The 18,230-nt window shown below is 44.8% G+C and overlaps 1 protein-coding gene and 1 pseudogene across 1 annotated transcript; one reads left to right on the top strand and one right to left on the bottom strand.

Moving 5' to 3' along the window:
- Positions 1 to 268: 268 nt before the first annotated feature.
- pomt1 (protein-O-mannosyltransferase 1) lies at positions 269 to 17,247 on the bottom strand. The gene is made up of 20 exons (XM_085367923.1): positions 17,192 to 17,247; positions 15,980 to 16,111; positions 15,763 to 15,869; positions 15,620 to 15,670; positions 15,269 to 15,415; positions 15,003 to 15,111; positions 12,745 to 12,804; positions 12,564 to 12,657; positions 11,833 to 11,988; positions 11,172 to 11,302; positions 10,978 to 11,073; positions 10,810 to 10,902; positions 10,433 to 10,529; positions 4,607 to 4,699; positions 4,395 to 4,515; positions 4,178 to 4,275; positions 3,960 to 4,073; positions 3,753 to 3,879; positions 3,354 to 3,531; positions 269 to 672 (listed from the first exon to the last, which is right to left on the bottom strand). Exons 2-20 carry the CDS (start codon positions 16,090 to 16,092, stop codon positions 498 to 500), a joined length of 2,160 nt encoding a protein of 719 aa, XP_085224049.1. The 5' UTR covers positions 16,093 to 16,111; positions 17,192 to 17,247; the 3' UTR covers positions 269 to 497.
- Positions 5,215 to 6,898, top strand: LOC146620874 (uncharacterized; annotated as a pseudogene).
- Positions 17,248 to 18,230: the final 983 nt, after the last annotated feature.

Below are 18,230 nucleotides of genomic sequence, written 5' to 3' on the forward strand. Positions count from 1 at the left end.
ATTTAAGTAACGCTTTTATTTTTTTTCCATTAAAAAAAACCCCCTAGTTTATAAACACACAACTTGACTTCATATTTTACCACATTTTCTTTATTTTTTTTCTTTACTCTGATGTAAACTAAGCTTCAACTTGTTTACATGAAAAATCCTATTGTGCAACACTTTCTTTAGTCTCATTGTTAATCTATTTTTTTTCTAAATTATTTTTTAAGTCCTAAAAAATATAGTTTCTTTGAAGAAAAAGTAAAATCCAGTTCATAGCCACCGATTCCACTTTTCCAGTGTAAACACAAAAAGAATGAGGGCACATCATTGTTTTGTTCATCTTTCATTTTGTGCTCAGCCTTCGGTCAACGTCAGTCATCACTAGTTTATCATCAGGGGTTGGTGCGTCAGAGGTCTGAGAACTGAAGCTCCTCCTCTGATGACCTCAAGCCGAATATATGTTCATCTTCTGTTCAACTCATAAACTCCTCTCCATGTGGGTCATAATCCTTCTACCGACGTCGGTACAGGATGTCCCAGGTGTCCCTCCACTTCAGTCCTTGCAGCTGGTGGGCTGACAGTTCAGGGCTTCCATAGGTTAGGGGACAGAAGGTGCGGTAGGTCAGGAAGATTGACAGCAACACAGCCAATGCACCCACACACAATGCACGCTGATGTGTCACGCTGCTGCAGATGCAAACAGAAACAAATATGAACAAAAGTTTTTAGATAAAAACATAAAACATGTCACATTTTCATGAAAATTCAACAGTGAGATCTAAAGCCTGACAAAGTGTGCTTCTATGTCTAACTGGCCCTTTCACACAACATAAAGCAGGTACAAGTTCAGACTGTTTGCAGTTCCATCCATATATTTCTGAACACACCTCTGACGCGGTGTAAAGAAAATAGTGCAAAGAGTGTGTTGAATGCCCTAGTGCTGTGCTAGCCCAAAATCAAATCCAGTTTGGGATATTGTTTAAATGATGGTGCTTGGATGTGCACATTTTAGCTGTTGTTTGTTTCGAAGGCCACGTAAACACAGTGCAAAGTTACTATTCAACTACACCGCTTAAAAAGAAAAAAAAAAAAAATACAGAAAACGAATCAGCTCTCAATGGAGGGAAAAAAAAAAGAAAAAAAAAATCACACTGGATAATTACAGTGGTCCCTCGATTATTGCAGGTGTTACGTTCCAAAAATTACCCACGATCGGTGAAATCTGCAAATTAGCCAACTTTATTTTTTACAATTATTATAGCTGTAAAACCCCTCACTACACTTTTCTTAGACAGGCATGAACATTTTTACACTTTTCTCTCTTGTTCAAACCGTCGTAGAAAAATAAGTCCAGCATTATAGAATGAAACCAAAGGCACCCGTGGATGCCTTTGACAGTGTAAAACGTTTCGTCGACATTGTTATGTTTGTTGGGGAGAAAACTTACAAACATACAATAGAGCACTTCAGAGTCACACTGCTAGTGATCAAAGATTTATGTAAATTTGACACGCTGAACACATTCTGTACTGGACAGGAGACATGGCACGAGATTGATTGACAGTGGTCTAGAGCCAATCAGGACGCAGAAGACAATGTGCTGTAAACAAACAAACAACATGGAAAATCACACCAAAAAAATCTGCGAAACAGCAAGGCCGCGAAAGGTGAACCAGGTTATAGTGAGGGACCACTGCATACTGATACTAGACCAGGTTTGTGTTGGATGCCACATCAATTGATGGATATGAAAATTATCAATCTACAAAGGGCTAAATTCAAAGACATCTTGAAAATCAAAGTGAAAAAAATAATGCTGTTGGATAAGTCATTTTGCTGAAATTTCACTGCAGTAACATAAAATGGTACTAGGCAGTTTGTATGGCTCCACATGCATGATGATGTAAAACCCCTCACTAGACTTTTCTCAGACAGGCATGAACATTTTCACACTTTTCTCTCTTGTTTAAATACTCTCAAAGTTCAAACCTTTGTAGAAAAATAAGCCCAGTATTATAGAATGAAACCAAAGGCACCCGCTTTTTTGACGGTGCAAAACGTTTCGTCGACATTGTTGTATTTGTTGGGGAGAAAACTTACAAACATACAGATTTATGGTAGTATCAGTCTTAACCCTTGTGTGGTGTTCGTATTTTTGTTACTCAGCCAGTGTTCATGGGTCTGGTGGACCCGCTAGAGTTTTGGCTTTCCAAATTAACACTATCAAACAATTTTATGTTAAATTACTCAACAGATGTTTACTTCATCCCAATTACAAGACATATGAACAGCAAACATGGTTAATTTTTTCCCTTTACCTTTGTTAGATCACATTTATGAATTAATGTGCTTCTCGTTTTTCTTTTATATAAAATGTTATAAATAAATCAGTTATAATCAAGTAGAGTGAGTGGAAAGACACAACACATTTACACGTGAAAAAATAATTAATTGTTTAATTTTTCTTTTGAAAAAAAACTGAACACGGGTCTCACAGACCCGAACACCATACAAGGGTTAAAGGCCTGTCTCTGTTTCTGTCTAGTCAGAGACATTCACACCAGGGGCATGCTGGAAGTCATTTTGTAGCTCTACCACTGCTCATCTTATTTCTCCCTGCACAAAGCAGCAGATACCAGTGCTAATGATGGCTGTCCCGCTCTTCTTATCCTCTATTCCAGTAGTACTTACTTGGATCTGCTTGGCTCGATTTGGTTTTTAGGGTTTTCCATTACCAGGTACTTAGCTTGGGTTCCAAGCAATTTCAGTCAAGATGAAAATGTGATGTCAGCAAGCTGCAGGCCACTGATTGGCCAGGGAGTGATGTCATTGAATGAGTTATGATAGTGACTTCTTCACAAGAATCGAAACCACCTTTTTTGAAAGCTGGCAAAAAGGGATATGGTTGCACATAAAATTTTGAGGTTTTCACAAGAATCTCATACAAATATTTCACACTAGAGCCTTGTTAGGAAATTTAAAATAGTGGAAGTGGATCGTCCTACTAAAATACAACCAACTTCTACTCAAGACAAAGCCACTAACTTTCAGCAGCTGTGGTAGAAAATGTCAGTCATCGGTTCTGTAGATGAATGAATGAATGAATGAATGAATGAATGAGAAAATGGCAATATTAATCCCAGTTTAGTTAAAACCCCATTTACAAAGTCCTAAAAACCACTCGCTGACTCTACTGGCAACTTCTAAGCAACCACTAAATAACAAAAATTTTAATATCCATTTTCTGGGTTGCATTAGGTCACCTTACCCAATGACTGGTAGTTGCCAGTGACTGACACGATTAAGGTGAAAATTTTAATTTAAATCAGGAAAAAGAAGAGTAGCTCACAAGAGGCTGATGAGCGTACCTGAGCAGGTGAGTGTGTGCATGCTCCAACAGAGCTGGACTTAGTAGGTACAAGTAGCAGAGTGCTGGCAGGTAGTGATACAGGAAAAGAGTTTTGTCCATAAGCAGGAAGGGAACAAAGTTCACCAACCAGCCGCCAACGCACACACATCCCAGACATACAAACTGGTCCCACACACCTGAAAAAAACCCAAAAAAACCCAAAAACCACACATTTAGTTAGAAATGGTACCATAACCCGAACAGACAGCTGAGGTTAGACTTAGTCTCTGATGCAAATATGTCAGTGCGGACCATCTTTCTGCAGACCCATCTGGCCTTCCAGATGGGTCTGCAGAAACTGTATTTGTGCTCTGATTCTTCCTGTTTTACTGTCAGAACTCAGTGTGTCCCTACGTACCATCAGGTACATCTTTCAAGCCTCGCCTCCTCCTCAACAAGTAGACAACTGCCAGCAGCTGATAGGCCAGCAGGCTGAGATTGGCCACACCCCATGACACCGGGTTACCAATTAGATGGATCTGAGCCTGAAACAGAAAAAGTGGATTACAGGGCTAAACAGGACAAAGCGTGTGTGTTACTCTGCGTGTGTGTGTCGTGTTTTTACATTGGTGGAGGAGTGCAGCCAGTATGCAATGTTGGTCTCCATGGTGATCCACTCTAATGGGGAGGAACTGTATTTGTGCTCCGACTCTTCCTGTTTTACTGTCAGCATCTTCCACTGCCAAGATATCAGATTTGTTTTATTTTACTCCTTTCTGTTTCTTTGCTAGTGTCACAGGAATAAATCTGATTGGACAGTGAGTTTTGAATTCAGGTTCATACTTGCAGTTCAACAAATTTTGCCCAGAAAGAAATTTTTCTATCAACGTCGATATGAGTTGGAGAGTGAAGCTCTGCCTCCCGTTCCTTCTGCTCCTGACCTGGACAAGATTGACAGTGTGCGTTGTGACCTCACTAAAGTAACATTGCAAAGCTACTGAGTGATAATAGTGAAGAAAGAAGAAGGTCAAGAGGAGGAGGAGGAGTTTAGTGGCCATACTGGTTCCATAGCGGTGCTCCTCCACTGTCCATTCCAAACTGCTGCTGTGAGCTTTGAACAGTTTGTCTGCTACAACCTCCAACTGACGGAAACCCCAGTCTGGAAGGGACACACCACTCAGCTGCATTCGCAAACACACACAGACACACACAAACAGGCTGTAATAACTTCATATTGTACAGGCATTCAGCTGAGACATATTCTGTCTGCACCTTGAGGACAGCTGAAGTGTTGACATGAATGAGTCGGACTTCAGATAGGATGGTCTTCCACACCTCTGACTCTGCCTCCCTGTTTGAAATGTCCTGACCACACAAACACATCAACAAACAGCAGGCTCAGTAAAAAGCATTTCAGCCACTGATTAGTATAAAGGTAAGAGGGGTTTCCATATTTGAGCAGCTCCTGTAGGTGTAATGTAAACATGGCCCTGTACTCTTGTGCATATCCTATCTACAAAACACTCTCATGAGTAGATAATTTCGGCTAATTAATCCATCCTTTAGTTGACAATCTTCCAATCTCACCATTTTCAAATTGTTTTACCAGCTAAAGTTACTAATTAAGAATTAATGTAACATAGCTAAGTTACAGCAAGCTACCTAATCTAAACTGTAATATTTTACTAACTTATAGTAATGTTTTGGCTTATGCTAACTGGCTCACAGAGTCTGAGCTTGTGCATGTACTGCATACAAATACGAGCAAAAGAATGCTAAATGCAGTTCAATTAATGGCCGTGGGAGTCACTGACAACAATCTTTTTCTGGAAGTTCTTTTTCTAACTTCGCTCAGTGCTTCACTATAGACTAGCCTCGGCATGACCAACTACGGAAGCTCCAATGACACCACGTCTGTCTATGACAGACCTGTCGAGCCGTGCTTAGGGCTCCGCCCCCTCATTCTAACACGGCCGACCAGCCCCTCCTAACTCATTCTCGCTTTCTTCCCGTGAGAAACTACTTTGAGCTCCCTCAGCGTATCCAGTTCTCAGGCGTCCCGTGTAGGAGTACGTTGCCGAAGTTTTTCCAGTTCCAGTTTGGATCGTGCTGAGTAAGTCCTTCGAAAGAAGTGTACTTAGAGTTACACTGTGGAACAGCAATCACGTCAGGTGAGCTGTCCCAGCGGTTCCTGGTCTTAGTTAGCGAGGTAGCCGACATTGTGTAACTCGGGCTAACGCGTTACGGTGAGCTGTTCGTTCAGTGTCCGGCTAGCATTAACTTGTTAGCAGGCCACGAACCACATTAGCGTCTTACTAGCATTAGCTTGTTAGTCGACCTAGGGTTCAGTAAGCATTAAGTTGCTAACAATATTGGCTAGCGGAGTGCAGCTAACATGTCACAATGAGCTGACTCCAGCGGCGACTAGCTCGGATTTAACTCCCGCTGCTAGTCCTAGCTACGTACGAAGGCCAAAGAGGATGCACCCCGCCCGTGCCCCGCATCATGCGGTGCCACCATCTCGGGCAGGGACCCTCATCCAATGTGCATCATCTGTATGGGTGCCAAGCATGCTCAGGCTTCACTGGCGGACCCTCAGGGATGCCCACACTGTGTGTTGATGCCAGAGAAAGTCCTGGAAAGGAGGCTGAATGTAGCAGTAACGAACAGTCAGGTCCCCTGCCTGTCCACCGCTACTGCTACGAGTGATATCAGTCATTCGCGAGACTCCACAAGCTGGGCTGACATGATGGAAGAAGATTCCCCGCTCCAGCCCCCATCGTTCAAGGTCCTCCTCAATCAAAACGTGAGCGAGCCAGGTGGCGAGGACACAGAGGGCGATGCCAAATCCGACCTCCTTGACCTAGAGGACAGGATGAGGAAGAGGAGGATGACTCTACCTTTCCTCCCCAGCAGTCCAGACACCGGTGGACAGCAATTTGTACAAGGTCTGCAAACGGGCTGCCAAGCTACGCATCCCATGGCCAGCCGCCCAGGATGCCGAAGGGGCAGAATGTCACCTGTATGACGGAAAGAGGCTCCCACCAGCCTTGCCACCATCGAAGCAGCTTTTGCCAGCAGTCCCGGCTTGCATGAAAGAAATTAGTTGCTATTGGTCAAGCTCTTTAAAAAGCAAGCTTCCGACCAAGGGCTGCTCTAAGCTTGAGATCCACAGGATGGGTGAACTGTGGCTGACCGAACCCCCAGCAGTGGAGCCTTCAGTGGCGTATCATCTTCACCGTAACTGCAGGGCAATCTCAGTCTCTTCTAGCATTTCTTTGCCTAACAATATGGATTGCCTCACGGCATCTATTTATCAAAGGATGTACAAATATGCTGCACAGTCAGTATGCTCGCTTAATGCAGTCACACTGCTATAAGCATATCAGGCAGAAATTCTGGAAGACATGGGCCGTCAGCTTGACTCGGGTTCCCCAAACCCAGCCCTCTGGGATGAAATCTACATGGTTAATGATCTCATTCTTCGCTCCTCCAGGGGAGCAGTCCAGGGGTGTGGCTATGTTATGGGCCTTGCAGTCTCGGGTGAAAGAGCCTTGTGGCTAAACCCGTCGGGCCTAGGGGATGCTCAGAAGGCTGAGGTCATGGATGCAGCCTATGACCCAACCAAGGGTCTCTTTGGCCCAGCCCTGGAGAGAATGAGAGAGACAAGCACCCACAGAAAGCAGGAGGGAGAAGCATTAAACCTCTGCTTACCCAGAAAACCTAACTCTCAGCCCCAGCAGGTGCCAAGGGCTGGTTTTGCTGCAGCAGCAGCTGTGAGAGGGAGACAGAGTGGGGTCAAAATGCAGAGAGGAGCAGGAGGCCTGCAGTCACCCACCAGGCAAAAGTAGAGAACCAAAGACCTTGGGGCAAGCATTCCTTTGCAGCAGCTGCTGCAAAGAACAAGCCGTCACACCCCGGAGAGGGGGAAAAGAAGCGGTCAGCCTAGCACACATGCAACGTTCTGTGTCACCCCTCTCTTCTCCCCCAAAGAGAAGGAAGATGTTAGAAGGGGTAACCAAATCACTCCAAGGTTCAGAATCTCCGCAAGTTTCCAGTTCACCAGGAGCACCCTCTCAGTCTTCTCCTCCAGTTCAGGGAGGACAGACTTGTGGACAAATGGCGCAGTGTCACCAAGCACTCCTAAGCACTCTGTCTGTGTCACCAAGCACTGCCCAGAGTCACCAGGCACTTCACTGTGTTTTGGGGGAAACAAAAGAAATAAAACGTAAATTCCTGCAGCCAGGCAGTTCGCCAAGGGCAGAATGTCCCCCCCAGTTTCAAAATAAAAACAAAAGAAAATCACTGCCATTTGTCTTTGTCACCAGCGGGGGGAGCTCACGCTCTACCCGAGGGGGACAGCTCCAAATCCTTCCGGGAGACAGGGGTGACGTCACACTACCGCGTCTTCAGGGGCCCGCTCTGAAGCGGTGGAGCGCATGTGCAGTTCATCCCTGAGCATCCCGGGCAGGCGATCAAAGACCACTGTGAGGTGGTAGTCAATCACCTCACGGAGCTCGGTTTCACAATCAACCTGGAAAAGAGCCACTTGGAACCTGTACAGTATACAAAGTATCTGGGGCTCAGAATAGACTCCATCTCTTATCGCATCGCACTTTCAGAGCGGAGGATCGCATCCTTCACTCACCGTCTTTCCTGCTTTCAGCTGGGGAAAGTCGTGCTGCGGGGGTACCTCTCGGGGCAGTATCATCCAGGGTGACACTGACCACAGATGCATCCCTGTCAGGTTGGGGTGTAACTATGATGGGCAGAGCAGTGAATGGCGTTTGGTCACAGAGACTTTCGCTGAATCACGTAAATGTGCTGCAGCTCCGCGCGGTGCTCCTAGCCTTACGGCATTTTCTGCCGTATCTCCGGGGACAACATGTTTTAGTGAAAACAGACAACTCCACTGTGTCTTTGTACAGGTATGGCAAATGGACACACTGTGGACTGGAGGACCTATTGTTAGAATTCTAATAATAATAATAATTATTATTATTATTATTATTATTATTATTATTATTATTATTATTATATTGGCTGCCCTGGTGCTTATATCAACCACCAGGGCAGCACCCGTTCCCGGCAGCTACACAGGTTAGCCAGGGAAATAATTGCGTAGAGCAGCACATGGCTCCTCTCCCTTCGAGCAACTCACGTGCCAGGAATTATGAACAGGGGGGCGGACCTCCTGTCCAGAGGGAATCCACTGTTCGGAGAATGGAGGCTTCATCTACAGGTGGTGGAGCAGATTTGGCAGAGATACGGTTGGACTGCCGTAGATCCCTTCGCCTTACGAGAAAACACACATTGCCCTTTGTTTTTCTCCCTCTCTGTCAGACGCAGATGCGCTACTGGGCGTGGATGCGTGGGCCCATCCATGGCCAAAAACACTGCTGTATGCGTTCTCTCCCCTCAGCCTGATCTCCCCAACACTGAGCAGAGTGAGAGATCAGGGGCTGTCACTGATTTTAATAGCTCCACAGTGGCCATCCAAACACTGGATAGCAGGAATCATCCAGCTTCTGGTGGACGAGCCATGGCCACTCCCCATCCGCAGGGACCTTCTGTCTCAGGCGCGTGGGGAGATATAACATCCCCATCCAGACCAGGTTGCTCTATGGACCTGGCCCGTGAAAGGTGGAATTTGAAGGCATGCCTCCGAAGGTTATTGAAACCATTCAAAATGCTAGAGCCTCCTCCACTCATTCCATTTACAGCAGTAAATGGCGTGTTTTTGAATAGTGGTGCTATGAAAAGCAGATAATCCCTTTTCAGTGTTCAATGGTGGAGCTGTTGTGTTTTCTTCAGGACTTGCTGGACAAAAGGAGAGCTTTTTCTATCATAAAGGCCTATTTGGCAGCTATTTCAGCCTGTCACATGGGGTTTGGTGATAAACCTGCCGGTCAGCACCCCCTTTGTATGTCGCTTCATGAGGGGGGTGCGTCGAACGCTCCCAGTCTCTAGACCACTGGTCCTTTATGGGATCCGTCAGTCGTTTAAGACGCACTCTCCCACCACCCCTTTGAGCCTATCGGGGCAGTGGAGTTGAAGTTTCTCTCTCTTAAAACCGCTCTGCTGTTGGCTCTAACCACAGCCAAGCGAGTTAGTGAATTACAGGCTTTGTCTATTCATCCTTAACACAGCATTTGTCTCTAAAGTGTTGGAAACATCATACAGGTGCTCTACAGTAGAGCTCCTGGCTTTTCACCCTCCTCCATTCTCCTCAGAGACAGAGCAGAGGCTGAACACTTTGTGCCCTGTGCAGGCCTTGGGGACTTATGTTGGCAGAACAGCCGGATTCAGGAAGTCGGATCAGCTGTTTGTTTCCTGGGCCTCCCCTCACAAGGGCAGGCCCTTATCACGCCAGAGGCTAGCTCATTGGATTGTAGAGGCCATAGCTCTGGCTTACACCTGTAAGGGCTTGCAGTCCCCCCCCGGGACTCCGAGCTCACTCCACTAGGGAATGTGGCCACATCCTGGGCTTTGTTCAGAGGTGTATCAGTCCAGGATATTTGTGCGGCAGCAAGCTGGGATGTTGCACAGTCATCCCTGGCTCAGGCAGTGCTGGATTCTGGTGCCTCAGGTTCGACCAGAGATCCTGGAGTAGTACTGGAGCGTAGCTTCGGGAGCTGACCCAATCCGGAAGTGGACCATATCTCCCATAGTGAAACAACGAGCAAAGTTAGAAAAAGAACGTTGGGTTACTTAACGCAATCCCTGGTTCTCTGATGACAGAGTGAGGCGTTTCACCAACACTTCCCTCCTTGCTTAGGCACGGACAGAGTGCTTAGGAGAAAGAAATCTGCTTGGAATAAGTTAGGAGGGGCTGGTTGGCCGTATTAGAATGAGGGGGCAGAGCCCTAAGCACGGCTCGACAGGTCTGTCATCGACAGACGTGGTGTCATTGGAGCTTCCGTAGTTGGTCACACTGAGGCGATTTCCATAGTGAAACACCTCACTGTGTTATCAAAGAACCAGGGATTACATTAAGTAAGCCAACATTATCCCATACTCTTTTAATTAAATGTGTGGGTGCACTCCTGTTAATTTAGACAGAGATCAGAAATCACATGCAGCACAAACTGTACTCACCACCCTCCACAGGTTCTGTGCCGGCATAGACACATTGAAGTCTATGTATCCAGAGACTTCCTGAGTGTGAGGGCTCATTGGAGCTGCTACGTCATGACTGAAACACAACCATTGTAACACTGAAATAAACCAGCTGATGGTAAACAGGCAGGGACACACAGAGCTGATGGAGAGGGGTCGACTACAACCCACAGAGGGCTATTTATTCAGTACAGAACTTCAAAGTACTTTTTTGACCTAACCATTTATTTCCAAAGAAACTTGAGATTAGTAACTTTTCTATTTACTCATTGCCTCTAAATGTTTCAAGTTTTGAGCTCCAGAGTTACTGAGACAACAGAGCCCTCAAAAATCAGGACATATCCTGAGTTGTTTACCTGTTAAGAAAACGTGACGTCATCCCATGAACCAGCTGGATGACATCACCGTGACGGACAGGTCGAGGAGGAGTGTCGACCACCAGCTGCTGCCTGACAGAGATATAGACAGTAGTTACACATGGGCCACGTCTCCATGTATAGCACTTGAAGAGAAATGTGATCTACCTGCCCGGATCTTTGATGATCCACCAGTTGTTGACATCTTTGAAGGGATAACAGGTGACCTGCTGCTGGTGAGAGCTGCCCCGCCCATTGTCATACCTGAATAAAAACAGGAAACATCATTAAATAAATCATGAAGTTGAACTGTAACTGGGATGCTTTTTGAAGCAGGTGCTTAGCTGCTGTGTTGGAAGCACCTGATTGGATAGTTGACTTTGTGAGAATGGAGCCAGCAGGGGATTGGCTGGGAGACAGAGCTTCTCAAAGTCACCTGACTCCCATAAGCCACTTCTAGAGGCTGACCCCGAGTGATCCTGGAGAGACCGCCCTACAACACAAAAATCAATCTATCAATCCGCTCCAGAATGTGATATTCCACTCTTTATACACCCCTTTGCATTTAATCATTAGTTATTATTAATCTCTGGCTCTCTTCTGCAGTGTTCCTTTCGTTTTGTTTCCCTTTCCCCACCCCCAACCCATCACAGGAGATATGAGCCTCTCCCTCAGCTTAATTCTGCTGGAGATTTCTTCCTGCTAAAAGGGACTTTAAACAGTTTTTATAAACTCTGAATCACAAACCATTTGAATTAAAATGTCAAAGGCAGCAGTGAGATCGGGAAGGACAAAGACTGAAACTTTATGTTAATTAATGCTGATCTTCAGGTTACTGATAACCTTAGTAAGACCTGCTTCTGTGCTGTGATTGGTTCTGAAAACTGCGGGGTATTTATCATAAATACAGTGAGATCAAAGATTTAGATTCACTTGTCGGTAAACAAACATTTCAAAACTTTCTAATCTGTTTTCTCTCAGGAAACAGGTCTATAATTACTAAGTGTAGCTGACAGTATTTACCTGCAGGCTGGCCTGGAAAGCAGAACTCATCAGCTGGTCATGTGGTCCGCTGCGGTTCAGGAAACTCAGGTGAACGTAGAACCAGAACACATAGAGCAGGACTGGAACCACCACCAGACACAGAACTCTATGTACACTTTGCACACACACATTCATCTGCACAAAGACATGCATGCAGGATCATTATGTTCTTAGAATCACATTTTTTCATATCATAAATATAAACTGTATGGAAACACTATAACACCCAAAAAAATACATAAATAAATGAAACACTCAGGCAATGCTTTTATTTATTTATTTTTTTACATAGTGCTAAACTGCTATTATTAAAACATTGCAGACAAATACTTTTATGCACGTAATGTACTTACATCCTGCCTCACTAGAAATACTATCTAATTCCTAAGGAAAACACTGCACCAGTTTGGAAAGTGTCCTTTTTGAAGCCTTTACATTTACAGAGAAGACCCTGCTCTATGTTAACTGTATTGGGAACACCGTTTTACAAAACCATGACTTTTTGATACTAAAGATGACATGAAACTGGCAAATTAGTCCATAAAACACAACAAAAACAGTTCCTGAGAATGGATTTTGTGGAGCTGGGAACCATTTTTCAAAAGACACATGACATGGAGTATTCTTGAAAGTAGCAGCAGTCATAGCTGCAAAAGTAGCGTTTGCCAGCTAAATGCTGGATATGATACAATCAGGAAGTCTAGACTCACATGACTGATAGTTTTGTCTCCAATAAGCTTCCAGGTGTGCAGAGAAGCCACGACCAGCAGCAGCAGATATGAGAACAGACCCATGTACTTCACCCTACACCAATCACATTTTCACATTAACATTTGCATTTTAAACAACAGCACACGCTAGAGAGCAACAGGCCTTAAATCACTTTCTCACCCTACAGCCGCACCGCAGGAGACACCAGAGAGAATCAGCCAACTGTATCTGGACCAGGAGCTGAGGAGGAGAGAGTAACCATATGACGTCAGAGCAGAGAAAGGGTCTGTTTAAAACGGAAACAAACTGTTCAACTCAGTTTAGTTGTATTAACGTCGCACTAATTTAAAATAACATTTGCTTCAAGTTACATTAGACTGCAAGGTACAAACCCCACAGTATTAATGAGAGAATCCCGAGTAATCACATGATCCCCTATTAGCTAGCACTTGGCGAGAGTAGGGATTAAGAACTTCCTTTTAAGATAAAGAAACCTCCAGCAGCTACTTGTCTATGTTTGAGAGTGGCCCATAGAGTGAACACACTATACCACACAGCTCTCCTTAATAACAGCAACAGCTGAACATGTGAAAATACAAGTTTCAAAAAGATATTTTAAAAAATGGAAATTTTAACCACCAATTGCTAGTCTTGGTAGCCAGGGATCAGCCCGCCAGAGCCTCTGCAATTCCTGTGGGTTGTGGGCCTACAGGAGGATGGGCCCATGTCCTTTTTTCAGCTATGCCCAGCCAGGCCCCATGAACTAAAGCGTTGTCACCAGATGTTTGGCCTTAGGCACCCCCCGGGCCTGGCTCCAGGGTGGGGCCCCAGTAACCCTATCCCAGGCAGAGATAGTGCAAACTGTTCTCTTGATTGTATACTTATAGGGTTCTTTTGAGTCGGTCTTTGTCTGGTCCTCACCCAGGACCAATTTGCCATGGGCAACCCTGGGCAACCCTGCCAGGGGGCAAAAGCCCCCTGATAACATTGCCCTGATTTTGGGAAGGCTCTTAATGTTGTAGGGCTGTCTTGGTTGAAGTGCCTCTACAATGTTGCGTGGAGATCAGGGGCAGTACCTCCGGATTAGCAGACCAGGGTGGTGGTTTCCATTTTTAAGAAAGAGGACCGGAGGGTGTGTTCCAACTCTAGGGGAAAATCACACTCCTCAGCCTCCCTAGGAAAGTCTACGCCAGGGTGTTGGAAAGGAGAGTCCATCCGTTAGTTGAACCTCGGATACAGGAGGAACAATGCGGTTTTTGTCCTGGTCGTGGAACACTGGACCAGCTCTTTTACCCTCTCAAAGATACTTGAGGGTGGTTGGGAGTTTGCCCAACCAGTCTACATGTGTTTTATGCACTTGGAGAAGGCATTCGACCATGTCCCTTGGAGGGTTCTGTGGGGGGTACTCTGGGAGTATGGGGTGTCTGGCCCATTGCTACGAGCATTTGATCCCTTGCAAGAAGCTCGGTCCGCACAGCCGTCAATAAGTCAGATTAGTTTCCAGTGGGTGATGGACTCTGCCTGGGCTGCCCTTTGTCAACAATTCTTTTCGTTAATTTCATTAACAGAATTGTCCCACTGGGAGGAGGCAGACCCAGGGCACGCTGGAGAGATTATATCTCTCGGCTGGCCTGGGAACGCCTTGTGTTCCCCCAGACAAGCTGGTGGTGGCTAGGGAGAGGGAGGTCTGGGTTTCTCTGCTTAGGCTGCTGCCCCTGAGTCTAAGCCGCAGATAAGTGGAAGAAGAAGGATGGATGGAAATTTTAAGTAGGATTAGTCAAGACTAAAGAAGCTGGTTTATGTGTATGTCCTACAGAAATGTAGGAGTAATTCAATATAACATGGCTAACTGTTGGATTTATTCTGCTAACAGCTTATCTGTGAAGTTTGTATTCCCGTTTTGATGAGTGAAATTGTAGTATTTTATTTGCACTAATTAGCAGACATGTGTATGTGTGTGATACATTCATTTCTACTGCATCTAAAACTACACAAAGTATAATTAATCCTTTGGTTTGAGAAAATCTGTTTTTAAGTTTCATTTTGGCTTTTGTGCCATTTTTGAAGCCAGAAATGACAACCTTTGACAACTAGAGAAGAGAGTTATCACCTACAAATGTTTTTTCTACAAGGCTGTTGATGTAATTTTTAATGCAGTTAAGTCAAACACTATAAAAACGAAGTCTGATTTTTGAACCACATGAGGAACTGCAGTTTTTGGCGCTTCCACATGGTTTAAAGTCCCTGAGTTAACCAAACTTGCTAGCATTAGCTGATAATTTAGCGCTCCACTTATTAATAAAAATAAGAAGGTGGCCACCATAAAACTATAACTGAGGGCTTCAAAACAAATCAGTGGGCAATATCACAGTGGCTACAGCCATCTTTAATTTACAGTCTACACTTTCTACACATGAGAAGAGAAATCTGAGACTAACCTGCTGGGTGCATTGTGGAAGCGCAGGTATGAGAAGAAAGCCAGGAGCACGAAGAAGATGAGGACAGACTCAAGTAACATGAAACGTGATTGGACAATCAGAGAGTTCTCTGGAACAGCAAAGATCCAAAGTCAGACTTGACTGAAAAGAGCAACCCGTCTGCATATTCACCGGGAAAGTATCACTTCACTGGTTTATAAAAAGCAGCAGCTAAAAGGCTTTTCAGCAGGAAGACGTTAACTCTTACTCAGCATGGACGCACTCACCCAGCAGCAACAGCACTGCAGCTCCCAGAGCAGACAGGTGGGAGAACTTCAACTCTAAAGTCAACAAGTAGACCAGAGGAACACAGAGAGCTCCACAAAGGGCCGGCAGAAGCCTCAGACTCCACACATTCACCGTGCTAGGATACTCTGCAAAACAAAACAAACACACACTAATTTTAAACAGACCAAAACCAAGTTAGACGGGAGGAAATATAGAAACTGGTTTCAAAAAAAAAAAAAGAAAAAAAGAAAAAAAAAAAAAAAAAAAGAAGGCACACGCTGGTTTATATAGATTAACAAATTTTCTGGTTTAACCTCTAACTGGATGAAATCATTTTTGGGGATTTGTACCTGCTCCAATTCTGTTCCACACAAAGTTCCCATCAAAACCTCCCAGGTACGCTAAAACAGCAAAAGCAGAAGCACATGTTGGAGCAAAGTATAAATAAAGCTGTACACTCACAAAGGGCTGTGTTGGTATTTTAATAACCCACCTCCAAAGGCCAGGATCATATGACCGAGAGGTGGTCCGCTGTCATCAATGAAGAAAACCCTCTTCATGTAGAGAGACACAAACTGACCATAATACACCTCATCAAACCTGCACAACGGTCAAGGTATAAAAATCAGTTAATAACAGAATGAAGCTTGGTACGTAAGTTTGTATGTGGGTGTACATGATGTTCAGGTGTGTGAAACAGATCCACTCACACCACAGCATTGGGATAATTAAGATGGCTCAGCCTGGTCCAGAAGGCCAGCAAGGAGACCAGCACCAGAAGCAGGTCTACCTGGGCTGTCACCACCAGGGGGAGCTGTAGCATCTCTGACACACAGCTGTGACTGTAAAATAGGAACATATAACCTCTGATTAATAGTAATTAATTTATAACTAAAACAAAAAAACCCCCACCTCTTTACATCATTGAAATTGACTTCTCTATCATTCTTGCGCTATCTGCCCTTTCTGGAGGAAGATACAACACCCTGTCTGAGGTAAGAACAGGAAGTTTTAGTAAGTGACATTACAGGACTATTAATCCGTTACTTAAAACAGATGCGTCTGCTGTATCCGTACAGTTTATGGAGGGAGCCCTTGCTATCTAGAGCTACTACAGAGAGACAGACAACCAGTTTCACTCACACTTACGGCCAACTGCCAACACAGCAAACTCCACAACCTACTAGTGGAGCAGTACGTCTGAGGCAATAGTACTACCCACCACACCCTGGAGCCAGGCCCGGGAAAGGTGCCTAAGGGCAAACTTATTTTGCCATGATTCTCAAAACTGAGCTCAGCTGCATCCTGCTTCCACGGATCATCTGTTAGTTACTAAAACTGGATTGGGATCAACCTGTGGTAAATTCAGATGATTGGACTTGATTGGAAAGACACATGCCAGAGCACAATCCAAGCCATAAAGTCCAAAGAATTGTCTGTAGATCTCTGAAACAGGATTGCATCGCGGTACAGATCTGTAAAAAAAACTCTGCAGCATTGAAGGTCCCAACGAGCACAGTGACCTCCATTAACCTTAAACGAAGAACTTTAGAACCACCAGGACTCTTCCTAGAGCTTGCTGCCCAGTCATTCTGAACATTTAGAGTAGAAGGGCCTTAGTAAAGGAAGTGACCAAGACTGTGATAGTCACTCTCATAGAGCTCCAACATTGCCCTGTGGAGAGAGGAACCTTCTAAAAGAGAAATCATTTTTGCAGTATGAAAACAAAGTTCTCTGGTCTGATGAAACAAAGATTGAATTCTTTGGCCTAAATGCCAAGCATCACCTGGCCAATACCATCCTACAGTGAAGCATAGTGGTGGCAGCATCATGCTGTAGGGATGTTTGTCAACAGTAGGAACAGGGAGATGGGTCAGGGTTGGGGAAATGCATCAATATGCAGAGACATCCTTGATGATTACCTGCTCCAGAGTGCTCTGGACCTCTGACCTCTGGACCTTCTAACAGGATGACGACTCTAAGCACAGCCAAGATAACAAAGGAGTGGCTTTGGGACCACTTTGTCTTTGAGTGGCACAGCCAGTGCCCAGACTTGATCCCGAATGAACATCTCTGGAGAGATCTGAAAATGGATGTGCACCGACATTCCCCATCTAACCCGATGGAGCTTGAGAGGTTCTGCATAGAAAAGAGTTTCTATTATGGAGTACTGTTGTGTATAATTTTGAGGGGGGAAATGAATTTACCCCATTTTGGAACAAGACTACCTTTAAAAAATGTGGAAAAATGTGGAGACTTCCTGGATGCATTGTAGCCTTGTGATTGACAGGTGATATGTTCGGGGTGTATGCTCCCTCTTTCCCTATAGCACATGGGACAGGCTTAAATTCCTGGTCACAGGTCCAACTACTAGACTACCTAGTGTCAGTGGATAACTTAACACTCCACCCTCTTGTCCTAATTACGTTTTTTTTTTTTTTTTTTTTTTTTTTTTTTGTGAATGGCTACAAAAACCCAAACATGGCAGCAAGCAAATCACAATTGGCAAGTGAACAACAAATGGGTGACACCACAGTGGCTAAATCCATATTTTATATCAAGTTCGTAGCTTTAACACACACATTAGTGTGAGGTCAGTGTGGCAGTGTTCTAGTTTTTGCCCCTGTACACCCCCAGCACGAAGGTCTTTCAAGGAGTACAGCAATTGCAATTTTGTTAAAAACAAAGGTTATATAGAATCTGCACTTCAATCACAGCTTCGTTGCTTCAATCGTCCTGAAGCCTCAGTTCATAACACATTTCCTGGATGTCCCCTTCTCTAAAAAAAAAAAAAAATCGCACACAGTATCCCTCAGCGTCCTGCCCCTGCTGCTGTTGCTCTGATCCGAAACAGCCTGACCTCACAGTGATGTGTTCACGTGTCTCTGAGTACGGGTCGGGATGTTGCAGCAGTGAACCTCCCGTTTTTCGCCCTCAGCTGCCTCTTTGTCACATTCTTTA

The sequence above is a fragment of the Diplotaxodon limnothrissa genome, linkage group LG12 (genome assembly GCF_057381915.1).
Source record: "Diplotaxodon limnothrissa isolate DT_005_m linkage group LG12, D_limnothrissa_male_GT1.1, whole genome shotgun sequence".
NCBI classification, from domain to species: Eukaryota; Metazoa; Chordata; class Actinopteri; order Cichliformes; family Cichlidae; genus Diplotaxodon; species Diplotaxodon limnothrissa.